The 25,368-nt window shown below is 40.7% G+C and overlaps 1 protein-coding gene across 5 annotated transcripts in view; it reads right to left on the minus strand.

Annotated features, from left to right (window-relative positions):
* Nucleotides 1-25,368, minus strand: part of RPGRIP1 (RPGR interacting protein 1) — a 36,458-nt gene that overhangs the window by 10,071 nt on the left and 1,019 nt on the right. Inside the window, exons 2-11 of one of the 5 annotated variants that reach the window (XM_065940725.1) lie at nucleotides 24,797-24,957; nucleotides 24,187-24,330; nucleotides 23,579-23,729; nucleotides 21,137-21,589; nucleotides 20,826-20,977; nucleotides 20,042-20,384; nucleotides 18,631-18,812; nucleotides 17,892-18,095; nucleotides 17,226-17,364; nucleotides 4,574-4,671 (exon numbers count right to left, since the gene is read on the minus strand). In XM_065940725.1, coding sequence (XP_065796797.1) covers nucleotides 4,574-4,671; nucleotides 17,226-17,364; nucleotides 17,892-18,095; nucleotides 18,631-18,812; nucleotides 20,042-20,384; nucleotides 20,826-20,977; nucleotides 21,137-21,589; nucleotides 23,579-23,729; nucleotides 24,187-24,330; nucleotides 24,797-24,957 — 2,027 coding nt within the window. Of the gene's footprint in view, nucleotides 1-4,573; nucleotides 4,672-17,166; nucleotides 17,170-17,225; nucleotides 17,365-17,891; nucleotides 18,096-18,630; nucleotides 18,813-20,041; nucleotides 20,385-20,825; nucleotides 20,978-21,136; nucleotides 21,590-23,578; nucleotides 23,730-24,186; nucleotides 24,331-24,796; nucleotides 24,958-25,368 lie in introns of those variants that run through there. The other 4 variants (XM_065940728.1, XM_065940726.1, XM_065940727.1 and 1 more) reach the window with 4 other exon arrangements.

Genomic DNA, 25,368 nt, shown 5'->3' on the forward strand with positions numbered 1-25,368 from the left:
TCATTTGAACTTGCTAGCAGAACCCCTAAGAGCAGTTAGTTATTCAGCATTAGTGACACACAGATAGCTCCCTTTGACTTATTCAAGTGTGCTAGCTAATTTTGAGGGAAGAGAAGGGCAGAGTTCCTAAAACTAATTAATATACATAACGGGTCAAGAAATCTTCAATTCCTGAACTTAAGAGTATAAGAAAATAGAATAAGCCTCTATTTTATTGGTTCTTGATATATACTATATACACTATGGCTAAGAGACAGTAATCTGAGGCCATAGAGCAAATGGAAATAATTGCTCCTTTCTCATTAGGAGATATTAATAAGAGGATGTGGCGGGGTTAGCTGTATGGTCCACTCAGTAGGAGACTGACTCCTGAGATCAGGAACAGAACTTCATATGGAGGAAACCATGAGGTTTGGATTGAGATCCCTTCCTGGGGATTCTTGGAAGTACAGAAGGCCTTTAGGAACCTTGTGCTGATCAATAGAGCCTACTCTGTCTGGAACAGTCCTACTCACATCCCATGATAAAGGAACTCTTCTAATTCTGGACTTTAAGAGAGGGAGTTAAAGACCCAAATGTACTATGACTGCTTTGCTTTTTTTTTTTTTTTTTTAAATCAGTACAAGGGAAAGACATTTGCAAAAGTTCTTAAAGTTGTAACCTATAAAACTGACATAGCAGTTAGAAGGGAAATGACACCCCTCTGTCTGGATCTCCTCCCCTTAGGGCTTTGTCCTTCCTTGTAGGGGCCACTACCACACCATAGAAGCTTGCGTTGGGAAACTAAAGTATTTCAGAGAGGAGATAGACTGTTGCCACCATCAACATCATCATCACTATCATTTAATTTGCCCCAAGCAGTATATTAAACCCTTATCACATATTACCTTATTTAAATCTTTCCACATGGCTATAAAGTGGGCATATATATCACCACTTTACAACCTCAATATGCATAGCAGCATTATTTACAATAGCCAAGACACATGGAAGCAATCTAAATGTCCATCAACAGACAAATAAAGATGTCGTGTGTGTGGGTATGTGTGTGTATACACACACTGGGCTTCCCAGGTGGAGCTAGTGGTAAAGAACCCACTTGCCAATGCAAGAGATGCAAGAGACGCAGGTTCCATCCCTGGGTCGGGAAGATCTCCTGGAGGACGGCATGGCAACCCACTCCAGTATTCTTGCCTGGAGAACCCCATGGATAGAGGAGCCTGGTGGGCTACAGTCCATGGGGTCGCAAAGGGTTGGGCATGACTGAACAACTTAGCAGAGCACAACACATGAATATATACACTATGGAATATCACTCAGCCAGAAAAAGAAGGAAATAATGTCATTTGCAACAACGTGGGTGGACCTAGAGATTATCATACTAAGTGGAGTGAAACAGACAAATGTCATATGATATGACTTATATGTGGAATCTCAAATATGATACAAATGAATTTACTTACAAAACAGAAATAGACTTGGACATAGAAAACAAATCTAGGGTTACCAAAGGGGAAAGGAGGGAGGGATAAATTAGGAGTACATGGTGAGCAGATATAAACTACTATATGTAAAATAAAGAACAAGGACCTACTGTGTAGGACAGGGAACTATATTCAATAGCTTGTAATAACCTATAATGGAAAAGAATCTGAGAAAGAATATATATAACTGAATCACACTGCTGTACGCCTCAAGCATTGTAAATAAACTATACTTCCATTTAAAAAATATTACCACTTTACAGACGAGGAAATAGATCCTAACAGAGGTTAAATAACTCCCCCCAAATGGTATAGATATTAATAGCAGAGCCTGGATCTAAACTACATTTGTCTGAACCACATTTCCATGTTCCTAAACATTACATTCTCTTGCCTCCTCCATTGCTGTGGCTGACTCCAGGCAGAAAAGGGACTGTCTCTGGACCTTCAACCTCTTTCATCTTTCATGCCCAGCTATTTTGAAATACAAATAGGATTGGGTATGAAGCAGGAAAGACAAGGCTGGGCGCAAAGACAGCCTATATACCTCCTTATTTTGCACTTAATGAGTCGATGAACATGGAAAAATGGCATCTGAAACAGAAACTTTTAGCATCTGAACAAGAAACTCTGACCACGAAAACCATGGCACATGCACAGTAAAAATGTACAGCCTGCTGATAACCCTGTTTGACCTTCCCCTGCGGGGCTTGACCAGTAAGGGAGAACAGTTCTTAGAGCACTTATACAATGTCCCCAGGAAATACATGCGTGAGACCCAGAGCTGATGCAAGCTGGGGCAGTCTGGGCCATACTTCAACCCTCCCCTCAATGAATATCCCATCCCTAATCAAAAACACTCCCATCCATTCAGGATAAACAGGGGGATCAGGGCTAAAAACAGGATAAGAGGGGGATCAAAAAATCTTGTGGCATGCCCTCACTTGTGAGGAGGCCTGCACTCTGAATGTGTAACTTTTGCTTCTGCCTCAATAAACGGCTTCTTTTTTATTTAAAACAAATTGTATTTATTCATGCTATGCTGCACAGCTTGTGAGGTCTTAGTTCCCTGCCCAGAGATTGAATCTGGGCCACAGCAGTGAAAATGCCAATCCTAACCACTGGACCACTAAGAAATTTTCCCCTGCTCCTTTGTTCTCTTTAATCCTCACCCTTGGTGTGGTTTTTTGTTTTTTTTTTTTTCCCCTTTGTGGTTTGTGTTACCCATCCAAATTCTTATGAGTTGAACAAGAGCCTGGACTTTTTTTTCTTTTGGCTGCACCATGTAGCTTGTGGGATCTCAGTTTCCCCACCGGGGATTGAACCCAAGCCATGGCAGTAAAAGCATGGAATCCTAACCATGAGGCCACCAGGGAACTCCCAAACATGGACTTTGGATAAAGCTTTTCTGGTATCAAGTATACATGTGTCTGTGTTTTAAGTTTAACTTGATTACAACACTAATTTTTACTAAATATGATCAGATTTCATGTTTAGTTTATCAAGTAACATTTTTGGGTACATAAAGGTTTTCTAACAGACCTCATTTAAGAGTATTTAATTTAGGGTAATTTTTATTTTAATTATTTCTGCGCTGGGTCTTCATTGCTAGGTGTGGGTTTTCTCTAGTTGTGGAAAGCATGGGCTACTCTTCATTGCGGTGTGCAGCTTCTCATTGCAGTGGTTTCTCTTTTTGAGGAGCACAGGCTGTAGGTACATGGACTTCAATAGTTGTGGTACACGGGCTTAGTTGCTCTGCAGCATGTGGAATCTTCCCGGACCAGGGATTGAACCCGTCTCCCCTGCCCTGGCAGGTGGGTTCCCAACCACAGGACCACCAGGGAAGTCCTAGGGTAATATTTTTAATGTCATCTGTCTGACTTGTGGTTCCAAATTTGCTGATCAGCTGACTGCTTTTTGGGTTGATCTCAGAGGTACACAGTTTAGAAAACTTGACTCAAGTTCCACCTCTTTCATTAACTACCACTACAATCCTGGACACATCACCTGGTCTTCACCTTATGATGGCTAAGGTGTTATGGTCTAGTTCTAATTCTATGGCTCTGATCTGTCTTATAAACATTTCTCAAGATATTAGTTACATAGTGTCTAAAAAAGATATGACAGATAAAAGTTCAGAAAATAAACTTAACTATTTGCCATATTAACAGCCTGAGTCTACTGCACTTGAATTGTTTCTCCCCACTCCAATATCCTTCATTTTTCTATAAAACCTCAGTACGATTTCTGACTTTCAAGGAAGAATTTTTTGATCTCTACAAAAGCAACAGTAATTTTCCTGTTTGGAATTCTCACAAACCTTAGAGTTATATCACATAATCTATCCACTTGATTCTAGATAGCCCTATGCTTTCCTTTATTGTTTCTAATAAGGTTCATAATTCTCAACTAGATATTAATCTTTCATTCAGTCACTCATTCAACAAATACTTATTGACTGCCTACAAATGTACAAGGGAGCATTCTAGCAGCTAGACTGACTGTCTTCTATCTCATCTATAACTTCACAATATTCCAATAAAATGACTGTGAATATACCTGCGAATATTTATTCGTGTGTGTGTGTGTGTGCAGCCTCAATCAGTTACAAAAGACATTTGAGGCCAAAATGCTTAATATATAATTGTAATTACAGGTTTTAAAGGTTGAATAAAAACCTTCAAAAACTGAATGATTTCTCTGAACTCTCCCAGAAAGAATCCTTTCCTTTCTTCCAGCCTCCACCTCCCAAAGTAAACCTGCTCTCTTAAGTTAGATTTAAAGAAAGGAGTGTTACAGGCTGGATAAATCACAATTGACAATGAAGGAAGTAGGTAAGGGATCCAAAGAAGAGAGACAAGCGTTGAAGTCAGTCCTCATTTATATTAGTGCCAAATCAAGAAAATGATCCTTTCATCTGCCTATATCAACAGACTTCCATTCAATCACAGTGTAAATTTAACTAAATAACTTGAATTTCCCATCTGGTTCGTTACAGCGGGATTTGAACTTGGCACACATGGCCATTAAGCACACTGTCATTACTTACAATCTTGGCTCATGCACAATGGTTACCCCGGTGTACTTACCGCCTTAGGACGTTTCTGAGATACAGGTGTTACTATCTCATCGCTGTCTGTAGTTTGTGCTTCACTGACTTCAGAAGCTTGTTCACAGAATTCTTTATCTGTCAGAGAAGAGACTAGTTACAGAGCTGTTTTGGAGCATGCTGTCTAGCCCAGAAAAGACTTAGTACCTACATCTTCAATTTACAGTCTAGGTACTAATTCTGAGTATCTAGATTTTGGCTGTAGTTACTAAGAATCAAACTCTTTTTTTTAAAGTTTCACTTCTTCAGAAGATTACCAAACACACAAGGTTCACTTCTGAAAAACAGAAAAGGAAGGAAGGTAGATAGTAGGTAGAGAGAAAATTTGTCCTTTCAGGGACTGGAGAAAATTACTAAGCAAGGAAAAACAGTATAATCAAGATGAAGCAAATTGTATTTTACAAAGACTAGCATCAAACAGTATCTCTCATCCCACATGCTGTTTCTTACAATGTGATCTTGATACTCCTAAAACTTTTTTTAAGGTAGGTATTTTTATCTACTTATTTTTAATTTTCATTTTATATTAGATTATAGTTGACTTACAATGCTGTGTTAGTTTTAGGTATACAGCAAAATGATTTAGTTGTACATATACATATATTTACTCTTTTTCAGATTCTTTTCCCATATAGGTTATTACAGAGTATTGAGTAGAGTTCCCTGGGCTATACAATAGGTCCTTGTTGATTATCTATTTTATATACAGTAGTGTATACATGTTAATCCCAAACTTCTAATTTATCCCTCCCCTCCACCTTTCCCCTTTGGTAACCATAGATCTGTTTTCTAGGTCTGTGAGTCTGTTTCTGTTTTGTAAATAATAACTTAAATAACTTCATTTGTATAATTTTTTAGATTCCACATATAAGTGATATCATAGTCTATGTCTTTCTCTGTTTGAATTACTTCACTTAGTAGGATAATCTCTAAGTCTATCCATGTTGTTGCTAATGCCATTATTTCATTCTTTTTATGGCTGAGTAATTACCTCATCTTTATGTATCTATCATTGGATATTTAGATTGCTTCCATGTCTTGGCTACTGTAAATACTGCTTCAATGAACATTGGGGTGCACATTTCTTTTCCAAGTATGATTTTTCCAGGTATGTGCCTAGGCGTGGGATTACAGGATCGAATGGTAGCTCTATTTTAGTTTTTTGAGGAACCTCCATATTGTTTTTCATAATGGCTATATCAATTCACATTCCCATCAATACTGTAAGAGTATTTTCACACACCCTCCAGCATTTATTATTTGTAGACTTTTTAATGTCATTCTGACCTGTGTGAAGTGGTACCTCATTGTAGTTTTGATTTGTATTTCTCTGATAGTTAGTGATATTGAGCATCTTTCCATGTGCCTGTTGGCCATCTGTATGTCTTCTTTGTGGCAATGTCTATTTATGTCTTCTGCCTATTTTCTGATTGGGTGTTTTTTTTTCTTATTGTTGAGTTGTGGGAGCTGTTTGTATCTTTGGAAATTAAGCCCTTGTCAGTCACATTGTTTGCAAATATTTTCTCCCATTCTCTAGTTTACTTTTTATTTTGTTTATGGTTTCCTTTGCTCTGCACAAACTTGTAAAGTTTGATTAGGTCCCATTTGTTTATCTTTGTTTTTTGATTCTATTGCTTTGGGAGACTGACCTAAGAAAACAATGGTCAGTTTTCTGACCAACATTGTAGAGGAGGTTTTAATTATTGCAATAAGAAAAAAATCATTGCAATAAGTCAAGAAGAAGAAAAGTTGTACAGATGGGAAAGGAAGAAGTAGTGTTACCTTTATTTGCAATCAACATGATCCTCTATTTAGAAAATCATAAGAAACCAATAAAATTGGACCAATGGTCCAATCAGGTCAGAGAATGTTTTGCCTATGATCTGCAATGTGGGAAACCTGGGTTTGATCCCTGGGTTGGGACCACCCCCTGGAAGAGGGTATGGCAACCCACTCCAGTATTCTCGCCTGGAGAATCCCCATGGACAGAGGAGCCTGGAGGGCTGCAGTCCATGGGGTCTCAGAGTTGGACACGACTGAGCGACTAAGCACAGAAGTTTTACGGTGTGTTGTCTAAGTTCTCTCTCTTTATCTGTATGTGGATAAGATTGTCCCAGAGCCATTCATTGGAAAGATGAGACTTCCCTACTGAATGACTTTGAAACCTTTGTGGAAAATCAATTGACAATAAATGTAAGGATCTATTTCTGGATTAGCAATTCTGTTCCACTGATATATAAATCTATCTTTGTGCTAACACTGACAGTGTAACACTGTCTGAATTGCTGCAGCTTCATAGTAAGCTTTGAAATCAAATAGTACAAAAATTTCCATTTTTTTTCTTTTACTAAATTGTTTTGGGTAGATTCTTTGCTTTTCTATATAAAATTTGGGTAGAACTGCATAATTTTTATAATTTTGCATGGTCCAATCCATAAACATGGTACATTTCCTCATTTATTTGAATTTTCCTTAACTTCTCTTAAAAACTTTTGTAGATTTCAGTATATAGGACTTACTTTTCTTTCATTAAACTTATTCCTAAACCTCTTTAAAGTTTAGATGATAGTGTGAATGTAACTGTTTTCTTCATTTAAGATTGTTCATTTATAAAATATGAAAATACAATTAATTTTGAAATATTGATTTATATACTGCAACCTTGTTCACGTGCTCTTAGTTTCAGTTGTTTAAAAATTTCTATTGGTTTCTTATGAATTTCTAAATAGAGGATCATGTTGATTGCAAAGAAAGGTAACACTACTTCTTCCTTTCTCATCTGTACGACTTCTCTTCTTCTTGCCTTATTGCAATAATTTTTTCTTATTGCAATAATTAAAACCTCCACTACAATGTTAAACAGGAGTGCTCGATTGTCTGCACTTGTCTGAAACTGAGACGAGGAAGAGGAAAGACCCAGCCCTGGCTTGCCAAACTACCACATTGCTGTTTTTGTGTTTCCTTTGCAACCAGTTCATGCAGGTGCCTGGCAACGCCTCCACGCTCTAATGAAGGCTCTGTTTCTCCTAGTGTTGAGGTCATGTGGATGCAGACATCTGTTTGAAGGAGAAGCCCTCAGGAGGTTTTGGTCAAACGAGTCTGATCTTTGTCCTTTCCTGGATGAGGATACCCTGCAGAGGGGCACAGACCGTGAGGGCTGCTACTTCTTCATCCACCTCAGTAGCTGGCAGTTTCCTGTCATTGTATCCTACATTTTGGAGAGTGAGGAGGAGGAAGACAGGGGTAGACTCAGGAAGGACACTGAGGATGTGCAGAAGCTACTTTTTGAGGAAAAAAAGACTAAAGAACTCCCAACTGACCCAAGCAGCATACTTATTCAGTCTCTCTAAAGAAAAGAGAGCCATGAGGCCAGAGACAATTTTTGACTGCCAAGTGTCACTTGGAGGTCAAATGGGACTTACTGAAATCAAAGCACAGTCTGAAAAGAGTAAAGCCTCTTCCTCAATGATGGACACAAAGCTGGTTTTGCACCATCTTTACAAATCTCAGGAAGAGCAGCCTGTGCAGCATGCGATGGTCTATGATAAAGAGATGTCCCAATATGTGAAAAATAAAAAAGATATCATGAACTTAAATTGTTCTCCCTCAAGCACTGTCAAAGCTTTCAGAAAGTTTGCTACAGTTACAAAAGGGAATATTTCTGGAGAATGAAAATGTATCAAAACCAGATATTGAGAGTCCAAGAATGATCAATAATTGCTTCCTGTCTGGATGGATCTTTGTTCCATGTTTGGCTCAAACAAGAATCTAGTATTTCTGGACATCAGAGATTTCTTAGTACTTCATTGGTGAGGATTCTTTGAGAGAAATTAGGCTCTTTTACCAGTCATGTGCAGAAAGTGATTCTCAAAGTTATTTCCTCAGCTGATGCCTATTGAAACTTCTGCCTCGTCTACGGCCATACCACCCTGAACGCGCCCGATCTCGTCTGAAACTTCTGCCTCACTTTTGGTGGAGATAAGTGGCAACGCATAAGAAGGCAACACATCTGGCCTTCAAAGGAAATGACCAAAATGATGTGCTTTCCCCATTTTGTGAGGCCTTGAGACACCCAAAATGCAATCTGTACTGTCTCATGCTGGTATCTTGTTCTGTCAACATTCATCAATGAGTTCATCTTTCCTCCTCCCCTTGAAACCAAGCACTCACTGGCATTCCTGAACCTCACAGAAAATGAGCTTCTGGGTCAAAGTGTCAAGTTGCTGTAACTTTGAGACACCTAAAGTGCTTCCTCTAGAGGCTGACATTGGAAAATTGTTACCTTAAAAATACCTATTGCAAGGATCTCCCTTCTGCTTTGATCGTCAGTCAGAGGCCGACACATTGCTCTTGGTGAGAAAGTCCTCACGGATGACAGCAAGAGCCTTCTGTGTGTGAGGGCTTGAGTTACCCCCAGCGTAAACCCTAGATCCTGGGACTACAGTGCTGCAATATAACCAGGGATGTTTGCAATCGCTTCTCAAAGCTTCTCTAATAAAAATCAAGCCTAAAACACTTGAATCTGGGGCTGAATTACGTAGGAATTACTGTACTCAAGTTTCTGTGTGAATCTTTGAAAAAAACCACTGTGGGAGATCAACCAAGATGGTAAAACAGAAAGACCCTGAGCTCCTCTCCTCTCACAAACACACCAAAATCACAACTTTTGGCAGAACAACTATCAGGGAAAAAATCAGAACCTACTAGAAAGAAATTTCAATTAAAGCTAAAAAGAAGGAACCACAACAAGATGGGTAGGGGGTGGACTTGTGATACAGTCAAGTCCCATACCCTCTGGTGGGTGACCTCCAAACTTACAGCTGTAAGGGAATACTTACAGCTCAGAGGTTCTCCCAGAGGAGATGGAGATCTGAGCCACACATTGGTTCCTCAGCCTGGGGGACCTACACTGGAAAGATGCACCCCCAAGAGCATCTGACTTTGAAGGCCAGACAAGTTTGCTTTCAGGAATCCCAGGGGGCTGGGAAATAGAGACTTCATTTTAAAGTGTACACACAAAATCTCATATGCTGGAGGACTCATGGAGGAAGCAATAAATTGAGAGGAGCTTGATAGGGATCCCACCTGCTGATCTTGAAGAATCTCCTAGAGAGACAGTAGGCAAGTGCAGCTCACCTTGGGGACATGGACACAGACAGCAGCCATTTGGGGCAGCTCCTTCTACCACCTAGACACTGCTGCTGGCAAGCATTACTGTGGAATCCTTCCTCTACTTAGTAGCCTCAGGACCCAGCCCTACGCTGGCCCCGTGGCCTGTAGGTGCCAGTGCTAGGATGCTTCAGGCCAAGCAACTAACTGGGTGGGGAGACAGCCCCCACCCATTAGCAGACAGGCTGACTCAAGACTCCATGAGCCCACAGTCAACTCTGGACATGGCCCACCCCTCCGGAGAGCCTGCTCTAGCCTCTGAACCAGCCTTACCCACCAGGGGGCAGATATCACATACAAGCAAACCAGAGTCACCCAGTAGGCCCAACCTGGACCTGGGACTGACTGGGCCCCGGCCATGCCCACTAGCAGGTCAACAAGAGCTTTGGGACACCCAGGACCCCACACACAACTGTGTCAGAAACTGGCCCACTCCACCAGTGATCTAACACCAGCTCTGGGACACCCAAGCCCTGCAACAAGACTCCAGGACCTGGCTCTGCCTGCCCATAGGCCGGCACCAACCCCAGAGCCTGACTTCACCCACCAGTGAGTAAGCTATAGTCCTGGAGTCTTATGGACCCTGATTATACCCAGCAGTAGCTCTGAAGACCTCTGGGATTCCACAATCAGCCGCCTTGGGACTCGGTCTTGCCAACTGGTGCCAGCAGCCTCCACAAAAGGCAGGGCTGGGCAAGCAGGTGGACCAGGAGCCAAACAAGCTCACCAGACTGCCCACATGGTCAGCCCACCACAACAGAAGGACTCATGCAGCCCTCATAGGGGGAACCCCTAGAGCATGTGACTTGAGTGACAAGAGGGGAGTGTGCTGCTGGGATGCATACAGTATCTACTGCAAAAGGCCACTTCTCCGAGGTCGGGAAATAGGGAACAGCCAACCTACAAGACAGAGCAACATGGGCAAAATGAGGCAACAGCGGAACATGTTTCAGATACAGGAACAAGATAAAACCCCAGAAGATGTAGTTAGTGAAGTGGACATCAGCAATCTACATGAAAAGAAATTCTAGGTAGTGCTTGTAAAGATGATCAAAGAACCTGGGAGAAGGATGAATGTAGACTGAGAATTTACGTAAAGAACCAGCCCTCAGAGATGAAGACTACAATGACTGAAATGAAAAATATACTAGAAGGATAAACAGTAGACTAAATGATACCTAGGAATGGATCAGTGAGCTACAGTAGTGGAAATCACCGATACTGAATAGAAACAAGAAAAAACATTGAAAAGAAATAAGGACATTTATAGAGACTTCTGGGACAATGCCAAGCACACTAATATTTGCCTTACAGGAGTCCCAGAAGAAGAGTGAGTGACCTCAGTTCGATCCCTGGGTTGGGAAGATCCCCTGGAGAAGGGAAAGGCTACCCACTCCAGTATTCTGGCCTGGAGAATTCCACGGACTGTATAGGTTTAGGGACTTTCACTTTCACTTTCAGAAGAAGAGCCTGACAAAGGGGCAGAGAACATATCTGAAATAACAATAGCTGAAAATTTCCCTAGCTTGGGAAAGCAAATAGCCACCCAACATCAGGAAACATAAAGAGTTCTACATAGGATGAACCCAAAGAGAAACACACCAAGATAGAGAGTAATTAAAATGAGAAAAAATTTAAGATAAAGAGAGAATATAAAAACAGCAAGGGAAAAGCAACAAATAACATACCAAGGAAGTTCCAAAAGGCTATCAGCTAACTTTTCAACAGAAACTCTGCAGGCCAGAAGACAGTGACATGATATATTTAAAGTGACAAACGAGAAAAGCATATAACCAAGAATGTTTTATCCAGCAAGGCTCTCACTCAGATTTGATGGAAAGATCAAAGGCTTTATAGATAAGTAAAAGCTAAAAGAGTTCAGTGCCACCAAACCAGCTTTACAAGAAAGATTAAAGAAATTTCTTTAAGTGAAAAAGAAAAGACCACAACTAGAAACATGAAAATTATGAAAAGAAAAACTCATCCATCAGTAAAGGAAAACATACACAATAAAGTTAGGAAATCATCCATATACAAAACTAGTAGGAAGGTTAAAAGACAGAAGTAGTAAAATCATATATACCCACAATTGGGAAAGGAATATGTCAAGACTGATATTGTCAGCCTGCTTATTTAACTCATATTCAGAGTACATAATGTGCAATGCCAGGCTGGGTGAATCACAAGCTGGAATTAAAATTGCCACAAGAAATATCAACAACCTCAGATATACAGATGACACCACCCTAATGGCAGAAAGTGAAGAGGAACTAAAGACTCTCCTGATGAAGGTAAAAGAGGAGAGCGAAAAAGCTGGTTTAAAACTCAAAGTACAGAACAGACTTTCGAACTCTGTGGGAGAAGGTGAGGGTGGGATGTTTCGAAAGAACAGCATGTATATTATCTATGGTGAAACAGATCACCAGCCTAGGTGGGATGCATGAATCAAGTGCTCGGGCCTGGTGGGCTGGGAAGACCCAGAGGAATCGGGTGGAGAGGGAGGTGGGAGGGAGGATTGGGATGGGGAATACGTGTAACTCTATGGCTGATTCATATCAATGTATGACAAAACCCACTGAAAAATAAAAAAATTTAAAAAATTAATTAAAATAATAAAATAAAATAAAACTCAACATTCAAAAAATGAAGATCATGACATCTGGCCCTATCACTTCATGGCAAATAGATGGCAAAAAAATAGAAACAATGGCAGATTTTATTTTCTTGGCCTCCAAAATCATTGCAGATGGTGACTGCAGCCATGAAATTAAAAGACACTTGCTCCTTGGAAGAAAACCTATGACAAACCTAGACAGCATATTAAAAAGCAGAGACATCACTTTGCCAACAAAGGTCTGTCTAATCAAAGCTATGATTTTCCCAGTAGTCATGTATGGATGTGAGAGTTGGGCCATAAAGAAGGCTGAGCACCGAAGAATTGGTGCTTTCTAACTCTGGTGCTGGAGAAGACTCCTGAGAGCCCCAGCAAGGAGATCAAACGAGCCAAACCTAAAGGAAATCAAGATTCATTGGAAAAGACCCCGATGCTGGGAAAGATTGAGGGCAGGAGAAGAAGAGGGTGAACGAGGATGAGATGGTTGAATGGCATCACCAACTCAATGGACATGAGTTTGAGCAAACTCCAGGATACAGTGAAGGACAGAGAAGCCTGGTGTGCTGCAGTCCATGGGGTTGTCAGACACAACTTAGCAACTGAACAGCGAGGTAGTTAAGGGATATATAAAACAATTTGATGTAAAATGTGGTATCTAAAACAGTAATTATAAGAGGAGGAGAGAACAAATATATTTGAAATTAAGAGATGAGCAACTTAAAACAATCACACACACACATATATTGCTATACAAAAACCTCACTGTAACCACAAATCAAAAATCTATAACAGGGATTTCCCTGGTGGCCCAGTGGCAAAGACTCCATGCTCTCAGTTCAGGAGTCCTGGGTTTGATCCCTGGTCAGGGAACTAGTTCCCACATGCCGCAGTTAAGACCTGACAGAGCCAAATAAATAAATAAATGTTTTAAAAAAAATTAAAAAAAAAAGTCTATAATAGATAGAAGCACAAGAAAGAAAAAGAAATCCAAACATAGCACTAAATATATTAATTCAATCACAGAAGAGAACAAAAAAAAGAAAAAAAGGCTATAAAACAACCCCCAAATAATGAACAAAATAGCAATAACTACAAATCAATTACTTAAAAAAGTAAATAGATTAAAGGCTCCAACCAAAAGACTGAATGTATACAAAAATAAGACCCATATATATGCTGCCTACAAGAGACCCACTTCAGATCTAGAGACACATATACAGATTGGAATGGAATGTGTCTTTCCATTCCAATGTCTTTCCATCAGATGGAAAAAGGTATTCCATGGAAATGGAAATCAAATGAAAGCTGGAGTTGGGACTTCCCTGGTGGTCTAGTGGTTAAGACTCTGTGCTCCCAGTGCAGAGGCCTGACTTCCATCTAGTCAGGGACCTAAATCCTACATGTTGAAACTAAGCGTTCACATGCTGCAACTAAAGATCCTGCATGCTACAACTGAGATTCACTGCAGCCAAATAAATAAATAGTAAAACAAACAAACAAAAGAAAGCTGGAGTAGCAATACTCACATCAGACAAAATAAATTTTAAAATAAGGACTGTTACAAGAGACAAAGATTAACTACATAATGATCAAGTGATCAATTCAAGAAGATATAACAACTGTAATGATATGTGGCTCAGATGGTAAAGTGTCTGCCTGCAATGCGGTAGACCTGGGTTCTATCCCTGGGTAGGGAAGATCCCTGGAGAAGGAAATGGCAACCCACTCCAGTACTCCTGCCTGGAAAATCCCATGGACAGAGGAGCCTGGTAGGCTACAGTCCATGGGGTCGCAAAGAGTTGGACACGACTGAGAGACCTCACTTTCCTTTCACTTTATGCACCTAAATACAAATAGGAGCACCTAAATATAAAGGCAAATATTATGAGAAATATAAGAAGCGGGACTATGGTTGTCGTTCTTGATGTCATCGTCCTTCTTACTAACAGTGCACCCATGATGACTGTTTTTCTTTTAAATGGATACTTTTGGTATTTTCTCTTTGATTTTATTTTCCACAATCTTACTCTGTCTAGATTTTGATTTTTACTTATCCTGCTTGAGTTTCATTTCATTGAATATACCTTTTATGAATTCTGGAAAACTCCAAGTCATCACCACTATATTGCCTTTGTTCCCCCTTCTTTCTCTTTTCCATTTAAGTACAGCTTGCATGCGTGCATGCTCAGTCACTTCAGTCATGTCTGTCTCTTTGGATTGTAGCCTGCCAGGCTCTTCTTTCAGGGATTTGCCAAGCGAGAATACTGGAGTGGGTTGCCGTGCCCTCCTCCAGGGGATCTTCCCCACCCAGGGATTTAATTCACATCTCCTTCTTTGTAGGTGACTTCTTTACCACTAAGTCCCCGGGGAAGACCCAAGTACAGCTTAGACCTCATTTTCTCTCTCTTCTCCTCTGTAGTATTTTCCATCTTGTCGTCTCTCATTTTATTCTGGATATTTTCACCAATTCTCATTTTATTTATTTATTTTCAATTCTCATTTTAGTTCTGTCTAATCTGCTTTCAACCCATCTCTTTTCCTCATAAATTTCTGTATTTAGCAGTTCTATCATTTCTATTGATTCATTTTCAAGTTTGTAATATATTTTGCAAACATCTTGTAATTTGAGTCAGGCAAAAAAATCCACAAAAATGAGTGCCAAAATTATTAGGTGAAATCTGATGAATATTTATATGGACTCAAAATACCTTCTCATGGATTACTTAGTAACTACCAAGGAGGAAATGATAACTTTATGATGAAAACTTGTGGCAAAATGCTTTCTTAGCCATCACGGACCTTCTAACGTGATGCAGGGAACAGGATAGAATATCACTTCTGTGGTGTTCCTGTAAAAAAAAATTCATAACCTGAATCTAATAAAGGAACTTCAGACAAATCCAAATTAAGGCATATTCCACAGAACAGCTCACCTATTCGCTTAAAAAATGTCAGTATCATGAAAGACAAAGGAAAGAGGTTGTTCCAGTTTAAGGGAGACTAAGGAGACATCACTGAATGCAATGTAAGATCCCAGATTAAAGGGGGGCAGTGGAGGGCAGCCTGCTGTAATGAGTATTATTGAGACAACTGACAAATGGACTGGATATTGGGTAATAACGCAGCCACGTCAAGCTTGTAAACTTGATCATTGTACTGTGGTTATATAATATCCTGCTGAAATATATATAGCAGTAAAGGGACATGATGTTTGCAAAGTATTCAAACTGCTCCAAGAAAAAATTGATAAAGCAAAATGTGACGAAGGGTTAAAAGTTGATGAATTTGCACAAAGGGATTTATGTGAACTTTCTTGTCTTATTCATGGAGCTCTTATATTAGTCTGGAATTATTTTAAAACTGTTAAAGTTTAAAATATCAATTTTCACAGTCCTAGTTCCTTACTAAAATTTAACGTTCAGCGTTCATCTTCATGAAGGTAGTAGGCACAGTTGTTATGCAGGTTGTGTCAGATAACTCCAGGTTTGGTGGCCTTCAGGTCAGCTCTTGTCTCTCTAGCCTAAAAGTACCCAAAGCACAGTCCTGCCTCTCAGAGTATAAAAGACTCAGAAAGTGCTGCCATCAGGGTGCAAGACCAGAGTGGGGAATTCTGCTCTGAGGAGACACTTGCCGACGCTGGACAGAAATGGGATTCAGACTGCATCCGGTTTCTCCGCCCCAAAAGTCCACCAAAAGCACAGTTCCGTCTCTCCACTGCTTCCTCCGGACCAGCAATGTCTCAGGGCTGCAGTATGAATTCCAGCTCACCTCTCTGAGCTACAATCACCTCCCTGATCAAGGCTAAGTGTTTCCTTCTTCCCTAACTATTGGCCCTTTAATGCTTTTAAGAAACATTGAATTTTTTAAAAAATATATTAACTTCAACTTTTTATGTTTTTAAAAATTTATTTATATTTATTGTTTTTGGTGATTGCTGGATCTTCGTTGCTGCATGTGGGCTTTCTCTAGCTGTGGTGAGTGGGGGCTACTCTCTAGATGTGAGAGCACGGGCTTCTCAGTGCGGTGGCTTGTCTTATTGCAGAGCAAGGGCTCGAGGGTACTCGGGCTTCAGCAGTTGTGCTACATGGGCTTAGTTGCCCCACAGCATGTGGAATCTTCCTGAAACAGGGATTGAACCCATGTCCCTTGCACTGGCAGGCAGATTCCTAATCACCGGGCCAACAGGGAAGTCCGAAAAAATATATTAACTTTGACTTTTCAGGTGTCATCAATGGGAAAGTTGGTCTGAATTACCTAGTTTGCATAATTATAACCTGAAATCATAACCTACTTCTCTGTGTAACCCAAAAGTCTTGCTTTATTTTAAAAGAAATTTGGATTTAAGTCACAAATGAACCGATCACCCTTCTCCTATTTCTTTGTAACCATAATTTACAAAACTCGAGTGAGTTAACACTTTATACTTGCTAGTTAGCTAAACTGGCTTGCTGTTGTTGTTTGGTCTCTAAATTATGTCCAACTCTTTTGTGACCCCATGGACTGTAGTCCATGGGATTTCCCAGGCAAGCAAACTGGAGTGGGTTACCATTTCCTTCTCCAGGGAGTGTACCCGCGTCTCCTACTTGGCAGGTGGATTCTGTCACTGAGCTACCTGGGAAGCCAGTTAAACTGGCTAGCTAGCTTTAAATACATAGACAGCTACTTTCTTTGAGAGTGACTGCTTGGTTGGCCTAACCAGCACACTTGTAACATAAAACTGAGCCTAGGGTCTCCAAAACGATTGATCATGAAAAGTTTAGCAATGAAGATGAAAGAAGAAAGTAAATAACCAGCTTTATAAAATAATCCAAAGATTACAAAGGAAAATCGTATTTTAAAAAGACAATACCATTCACAGGATGTGGGGTTTCCTTCAGTATCTGTGCTGAATAGGATGATGTCATTTCCTCTTCCTTTTGTTGATTTTTTAAACCATGATCTGTGGAGATCTTAAGCCCTGAGAATTTCCATTCAACGTACTTCACCTGCTTCAGATACAATTATAATTGTAAACAAGTATACTGTATAATTATATTAATCTAATGTTTAATATTGCATAATTATAATACAATATAAATAAGTGTACATAATCAGTAATATAATATATATTTAGAACCTTATATATGTACATGTGTATATATATTTCAGACCACATAGTAACTTTTAATTCAGTTTCCTATGAAGAAGAGGTAGAATCAAACACATAGGTGTTTAATAAATAGTTGTTTTTTAATTTATTTTGGTTACAGTTGAAGTGACCTACTTAGGACTGTGGTACTCTATCTCTAAGCATAAATTACAGAGTGTATAATCTGTTAAATTAACTTACACTGAACAGAACTGAACACTCCAGAGGTTTATTAAACTACTTATGTTTGTGGAAATACATGCTCACCACAAAAAGCCGTGATTATCACTTATCTTGTGTGCCTGCTTCTGCTTCTACCTCTGAGAATAATAAACCTGGGGACACTATGACCCATACTTTCAATATTCGGGGTTTCTAAGGCCTTACCTGTAGTGTATTTCCATTTAAGAGGTTATGACTAAGATACTCCATTCTGTTTTTTCCTTGGATGCCTGTTTTTCTGCCATGTTTTCTTCTTGAGTAGCCTGCGACCTGGTGTTCCCTTTCCTTCCTTTCTCCCACCTGAGGAGGTTTTCTTTTAGCTTGATACTGGCCAGCTTCAGTGGGAATATCAATAGATACCATCCGGTCCTAAATAGAAGGATCAGAGACAGATGTACAAGATGAGTTTACCAGCCATGATAATCAAGAAAGAGATTTGTGAGCCAGTATTAGACTTCATTTATTTCTTGCCATGGAGCGGACATATGCCATCTCTTCCCTCCCTACAATAGAACCCAGGATTTTGTTCCATCCATAGCCTTATGGCATTATGAATGCTGCAGATTAAATCTGTAGAGCATGACATTTGAGGGCTTCTCAGGTGGTGCTAGTGGTAAAGAACCCGCCTGCCAATGCAGGAGCCATAAGAACCGCCGGTTCAATCCCTGGGTCAGTAAGATCCCCTGGAGGAGGGCACAGCAACCCACTTCAGTATGCTTGCCTGGAGAATCCCAGGGTCAGAGGAGCCTGGAGGGCTACAGCCCAAGGGTTGCAGAGTCAGATACAACTGAAGCGACTTTGCACACACGCATGGCATTCACAGAAGGAATTTCTTTTACCCCAGTTTTAATACTGTCTTCCTCAAATCAAATTTTACCCACTGGATTGGGGGGAGATCTGCTACCTGGGGAGGAAAGGAAGCCTCTTCCTCTTCTATTGACGTCTCTAAAGCATCCCTGGTGTTCTCCTCACTCTGAGCTTCTGGCTTTGGGAAGCTCTCTGGGGGTAGATAGCAAGACCCCCAATCCAGTTGCACCTGAACAGATCCATTGGGTTCCCCCACAGGGTTAGTGAGGTTAAAATTACCTGAGAGACACACAGACATTAATAAAATCTGATCACATGAAAGTAGGCACATGAGCATTTATCACAACCTTACCTATGATTTCCCCAGTTTAAATTTAACATTTTGTTTGTAATTAACATCAATCAAATATCCATGACGACAATACACTCAGAAGCAACATAAAATATCAGTGAATATCCATAATCACTCAGAATATTTACTTCTGCTACTCAAAATATTTATTGGGGAAGATTGGTACCTCCAGGTTCAGGAAGGGATAGTCAAAGATGTATGGAGAGATATAACTTGCTTGTCGTCAGTCACCCAATCAGTAAACAAGAGCACATTCTACTATTACCAAACAGTTTCTACACCTTAGGCATACTAAGAAAACCATTATCTACACCCGTGGCCCCTATTTCTGAAATAACAAAAACCAAGAAGACTTAAGCAAAATGGTTTTTTTCTGAAAGTCAGACTTCTACTTTGTAACACTGATTAATTTAACAGATGGCTCACATTGCCTCTCTTTGGCAAAGGATGAGTTGTGAGCAGAAGAGTCAGCTTCTTTTCTTATGCTTTTTAAGCACTCATGGTATTGGGAGAAGGGAGGCCTCACATACTTCATGGAACAAAGCTTTATTAATATGGTCAATACTAGCTGTAACCATCCACACTTCCTAATGAGAGCACAGACTGCAATCAGAGAGTTGACCCTTCTTGTACAACCTTCACAACCTTGGGTATGAATGTAGGATAAGGTAGCATGAAGTTCAGCTTCATACTGGGGCTGGGGGAGAATCCAAGAAATTTGTCATGGTGTAGCAAGGAAAACTCATTTGGATTTAATATTTAAAAGAAGCAAGAGAATTACAGTGAAATGTTACAGACACAACTTAAAATCTGATATCTAGCCATGTGCCAAGAAATAATAGGCCTTAAGTAAAAACAAATACTGGAAAGCACTACAGAGATGGAAAATGTTGGTTCAGACACAGAGGTATGGACTGCAGAGTGGTGGGTCTACCCACTCGGGAATTTCCTTCTGTTGCTGAAGAGCAGCCGCAGAAGCCAGTGTTTCCATATGATTAGTGAGGTTCTAAGTCTTCTATTCTGCTGCTCTTCACAGTATTCTCAAATCCTTTCAGCGAGTTTTAAGAGAGACTATTTCAAGCAAGAAAACTAGAATTAGGACAGGGAGACAACACTGGGCAGAGAGCATAAAGATGTAATAACCTTGAACTCCCACCTTGAATGGATTTGTTTTGTGCAAGAGGAAGCAAGGGCACTTGGGCTCGGCCAAGGTAGGAGCCAGGCTCTGGGTCTTCGTCATCAAAAACGTACACAGAGAGGGCCTCCCGCCTCAGATACTGATCCAGGTCAGAACTCACAAGCACGGGGAACCGAGCCAGGTCTCTGAAGCAGGGATCGTTACTGGCCGGAATGATGGGCGTGTCACGGTCAGAAAAGGTAAAGAAGCGATACATGACGTAAGGACTGGGTTGGGCTCCCAGCGATCGGCTCCGGAGGCCACAGCATCGGATGATTTCCACCCGCAGCTCATTCTGATTCTTCCAGGTCCCCGATCTGGACTGAAAAGACGTTGCTCTTGGATTGAGGAAAAGGGCAGGCTGAGAGACGCATTGCACGTGAAGCCTAGAACCCTTGATGAGGAAAAGCTATGACCTAAGGAACTGCCGAATTCTGATTGGGAAATAGAGATGCCTTTCACCTGCCTTCAAACTGGCTCTGGCAGATACCTCTCTTGGGGAGATGCTGGCGCTCAGGCCTCATCTTAAGAGGGTGGAACAGAGAAGCCATTTTGTTTATAGAAAGGAGATGTAGCTAGCTCCAAGGGCATGATTTCATTTCAAACTCAAGCTTGACCAAGGGAAGGATCTAGACTAGTTGTGGTGTGACAGCTTTTGTCTTTCATTCACATTCAACAAGTTCTTATTGAGTGTGGAAGACTGAGCTGTTCTCAAGAGCTGTTTGACTGAGTGTCCCCTGCATGGGTTCATCCTTTTTCTCACCTCGTCCTTCTGGGCTTCCCAGGCTCCAAGCACATTGACTGCCAAGTATGCCTGGGCTTTCTTTCGCTTATTGTATGCTTGTAGACTGGATCTTATGGGGAAGCGCAGCCTCATCCAGTACTCTAGCACCCCAAAGACTTCTCCACCAGTTCCTGGGTAGCAGAAAGTATGAGAGGCACAGAGGATACAGACACTGTGGCAAGGATCAAGAATAAAGGGAGAAGAAAATGGGAACCCACCAGCAGATCAACTATGCACTTTGGGAAATGCCACATTAATCCTGGGAACTGCGGGAGGTTAACAGCACTTACCAGTAAGTGTGGCAGAGCCGTGGACTCTCTCTACAGTCTCCAGAACCCTGTCAAAGCAAATCCATGCAGCTGCAAGGGTGCGGTGCTCACTGGCTATTGCCTGGTGTAGATCAAGCTGGGCTGAAGCCCCTTGAAGGTAGTGCAAGAAGAGGGAGTCTGTCTCCACCACATACTGGGAGGTGAAGTCATAGAGAGGCTGTGGCCCCACAACTAGTGGGGTACAGTGGGTTTCAAAGTCATAGAAGGAATAGGTGCAGAAAGTGGTAGGTTGAGTGTCTCCAGCCTGAGCCAGGGCAGCAGAGGTCAGAAAGGCCTGATGGATGTGCAGTTCAAAAAGGTTCTCACTCTGATGCCGTGGAGAAATGTCCACTTTATCCTCATCTTCATGGACTGGCAGTGGTTTCAGACAAAATGGCAAGTGTCGGGTGCCATAAGCCACATCTTTAAGCTGTTCTACAGGGGAAAGAAAACTGCCTATCCATTAAAGGGCAGGAAGTTTCTTCCTTAAGGCAAAGGAAGGTAGGAAGAGAATAAAAACCATGGTGGAAGTCCAGGTTGTGACTATTTCAGGAAACCATGTGACTTTAAAGAAAAGCAACAGAATGACAACCTGGTGCTTTGGATTCTGATGGCCAAATAATCCAATGCCTATTTTAAGTAAGTTGGAAAGTAAATGCTAACCTCAGGAGGTTACATTGCTAACACTGGAGGCACAATTTCATCCATAGATGACATTGTTTTGGCTTAGAGCAGGATCCTATGAATTAATAATAATTTCATTACAGAAGCACAAGAAACACAAAATGCAGATATTCCCAAAAGTTTGGGATATTGGCCCTGGAGAGAATAGCAAGTTACAGTCAGTGTCTATTACATTACACTGGACTCCATTAAGATGTGATTCCTCTTTTCCAGTCAGATCAATCACAAGACTCTTCATTCTGTTAAGAATTTGATTTCATTGTAAGAAGGCCAAAAAATCCACTTTAAATCAAAGAGTAATAGAGTAAAAATCAGGGAGGGCATTACTGGAAAGAGGTTTAAAATATTGGCAATGGCATATAAAATAAAGATATGTAAGACAGTCCACTAAATCTGTGCGTTACCTCCCATATCTAACCAACCTGAGATGATATATAGTCTCCGTCAAATTGGAGTATCTGAGTTGTCACAGTGTGTTGATGACAAAGGTCCTATTTTAAGAGTTAAAGTAGCAGAAGAAAGATATTTTGGGTACATCAGAATATCTTCCTGCCCAGAAGAAGTGGAATACAGGCACTGGTGAGTAGTTTCTTAATTTATAAGATTAATATAACTAAAGAAAACATTAAAAATTTGCATTACATGATACAAAGTTAATAATTCTAGCATATAAAGAGCTCCTAAAAATTAATAATATACTGTTAAGAAAAGGGTTAAGGGCAGGAACAGGCAAGTATCAAAAGAAGTAATACAAATAACTGGTAAACAAATGTAAAACTCTTTAGCCTTATCAGTAATGAAGGAACTATAAGTTAAAGCAAATGAATCTTCAGAAGTAGGTAAGGGTATTACACTGCACTATCCTGGGAGAAAGACCCTGAATCTGAAAGACAGGAGAATTTCAGTCCAAAGGATTTCCTTTGTTACTTGGCAGGGACCTTTTAACAGACTTGCCCTGGTGTGCATAAATCATGCTGAACGACCCACCTCCCTTTACTCTAGTTTCATGCTCACTCTATATACTTATTGATTCTGCTTTCCCAGAAAAAAGTTGCCCTGAGCATATTCTCAAGGCAGCCGTGAAAGAGCCACTATCCTAGAATAACAAATTAACATTCTGGTATAAATCTGTCTTTAGTGCATTTGGTTAATATGAGTCGGGAATCTCACCACTGAGTGTAATAACAAAGCCAATTTTCTCACCATGTAAGGCTGGAGACCAGATCTTGGTCGCCAGTAAACTGAACTAAACATAGAAAGTATCACATTATAAAATTTGCCTAACTGTCCAGCCACCTACACTGCTTTGTAGACATCCACAAACTGCAACAAAGAATTTTGGAACTTTCAGAGAGAAATCACAGAAAAAGATGATGAGAGAGGAGTCATGAAGCTCTATTATCTCACAAACACTGTGATCTAGGCCTGACTTCAAGAAACAATCTTGAGAGAAGGCCCTCACTCACCTTAGGACCAACATTCTGATTTTCAGAGTAGATTCAGCAATTTCTGGGCCCTGTTGAAAATCTCCAGAGAAATCAGAGAAAATACTCTGATATGATGCAGGAAAAGAAGGTGCTGGCCATGTATTAAAATAACAAAGATGACAGGATAAAGAACAGGAGGGCTAAGTCATATACCGAGACACAGAGGGGGCCCTCTCGACAGGTGCAGAGAGGAGCAAAGGCATTTAGCGTGTGACAGATCCTAAAATGAAGTGAACAAACTACTAAGACTTGCCGGATACTGGAAGGCCATGGCTTCTTAAAATACCTTCCAGCTGATTGATACGCTTGTTCTTGAGGTCTAGGAGTTGATTCAACCTCTCCAGTTTTTCTTTGTGATCTTTATTTTCATTATCGGCTTTTGTCATCATTGCTTCCAGTTCCTCCTGAAATGAAATAATGTCTGAACTTTGCTAGCTCAGTGGCCCAGAACTGATCGGCCCAGATAAAAAGGTGGCACTTGTGGGTAAAGGAGACGCCACTACCTCCTAAGCAGGGCAGATTCATCCCCTAGAAAAAGGCTTGGGTTCCTTACAGACCTCTCCAGGACCAGCTGTGCTGTTAGTGCCAAGGGGTAGTATTTTTCCTGGGACTGGCAAAATTTGAACCCAGAAGCTTCCCACTTGCCATTTTCATTAGCTGGCCCTTTTGGCTTCTATTGCCAAGGTGCCATGGGCATGCGTGAGCCCTCAAGTTCAAAAGATAGCACATTTGTATTTGCACAGGACAGCATATCACCTTGCACTAGCCCTGGAAACTCAGATCTTGCTTCATTCCCAGTTTTGTGTGTGGTTCCTGAGTGCCCATTTTTCTATCCCCTTCCGGCACCATCTTTCCTTGTACCTGATAACACACGTTGATTTTGCGCTGCAGAATAAGCATGTCTCTGGTTTTTTCTAGTTCCAATGTGGTCTCTGCATACGATACTTGCAACTCACTTAACATCTGGGACAGTTTTTTTTCTTCCTGGCTTTTTGGTTCACAGGGCTACAGGGGAAAAAGCATTGGTAAAACAGAGTATAAATACGGTAGTATAGTAATAACTATTGTCTAAAGTAGCTGCTGGTAATCATAAAGTACCAGCAGCAGAATCTATTTCAAAATGTAGAAGAGAACCTGTGTTACTTCACAAGGCTCTCTGCCCTAGTTACTCATGTTCAACAGAAGTAGTGACTAAGTTATACAACCTCCAATGGATGTTTGCTCTTCAGCAGATCATTGCAAGTCCTCAGCTGGAAAAGATTTCTAAAGCTTATGAGCTGTACAGTGTGGGAAAAGTCTGTGAAGTTCATGAGGCTGTCTCTACCCTCAACCTTCTCATACCCTTCCAAACAGTGTCCTCAGCCAGGACAAAATGTTATTCAGTGAGTTTTCTAGTCCCTTCATCTTTTCAGCGGATATTTGCCAGGGATCCCTCTGTAGAGAAGACTTGCTTGATTAAAGAAGCTCTTACCTTTATCTGAGTGGTCTCTTGAAATAGAGCTGGGTGAGTGGCTGGTGCAGATTGCCTGTCTGGAGATTGGGAAAATGTGCTTATATTTTGGAGATCCTCTACTTCCTGTTTATGCTTCTGAAGCAAGTTGGTGAGTTCAAGCTCCAGATCTTTGTTTTGAGCTGAGGGAAAAAAATACAGAAAGCTGAAACTCTGTGTTACCAACAACCATGCTAAAGTTGGCCCAAATGTAAAATACACTTTCCCACTAATGTTTAATTCATTTTATAAACTTGCCATTAGAGAAGTAATTTTCTCTGATTTCTACAAAGGGGTTCTGGCTTATTGATCCTGAGTTGACACTTGGACTGCAAAAACAACAAAAAACATCAGCAGAAAAAAAAAAAAAACCACATCAGCAGAGCTGTAGTATAGAAGGGAGCACTAACACCACCACAGCAAAAATCAGAGCCACTTGACTAGGTAGTCCAAAATTCTTGACAGTATCTCCCCAGTCCTTCCCCAACTCGGTCTGACTTCTATGCTACTGGCTCCTGTGACACCCACCTCCACACCCATTCTGGGCATTTGGA

Source organism: Muntiacus reevesi, chromosome 7, assembly GCF_963930625.1.
Source record: "Muntiacus reevesi chromosome 7, mMunRee1.1, whole genome shotgun sequence".
Lineage (NCBI taxonomy): Eukaryota > Metazoa > Chordata > Mammalia > Artiodactyla > Cervidae > Muntiacus > Muntiacus reevesi.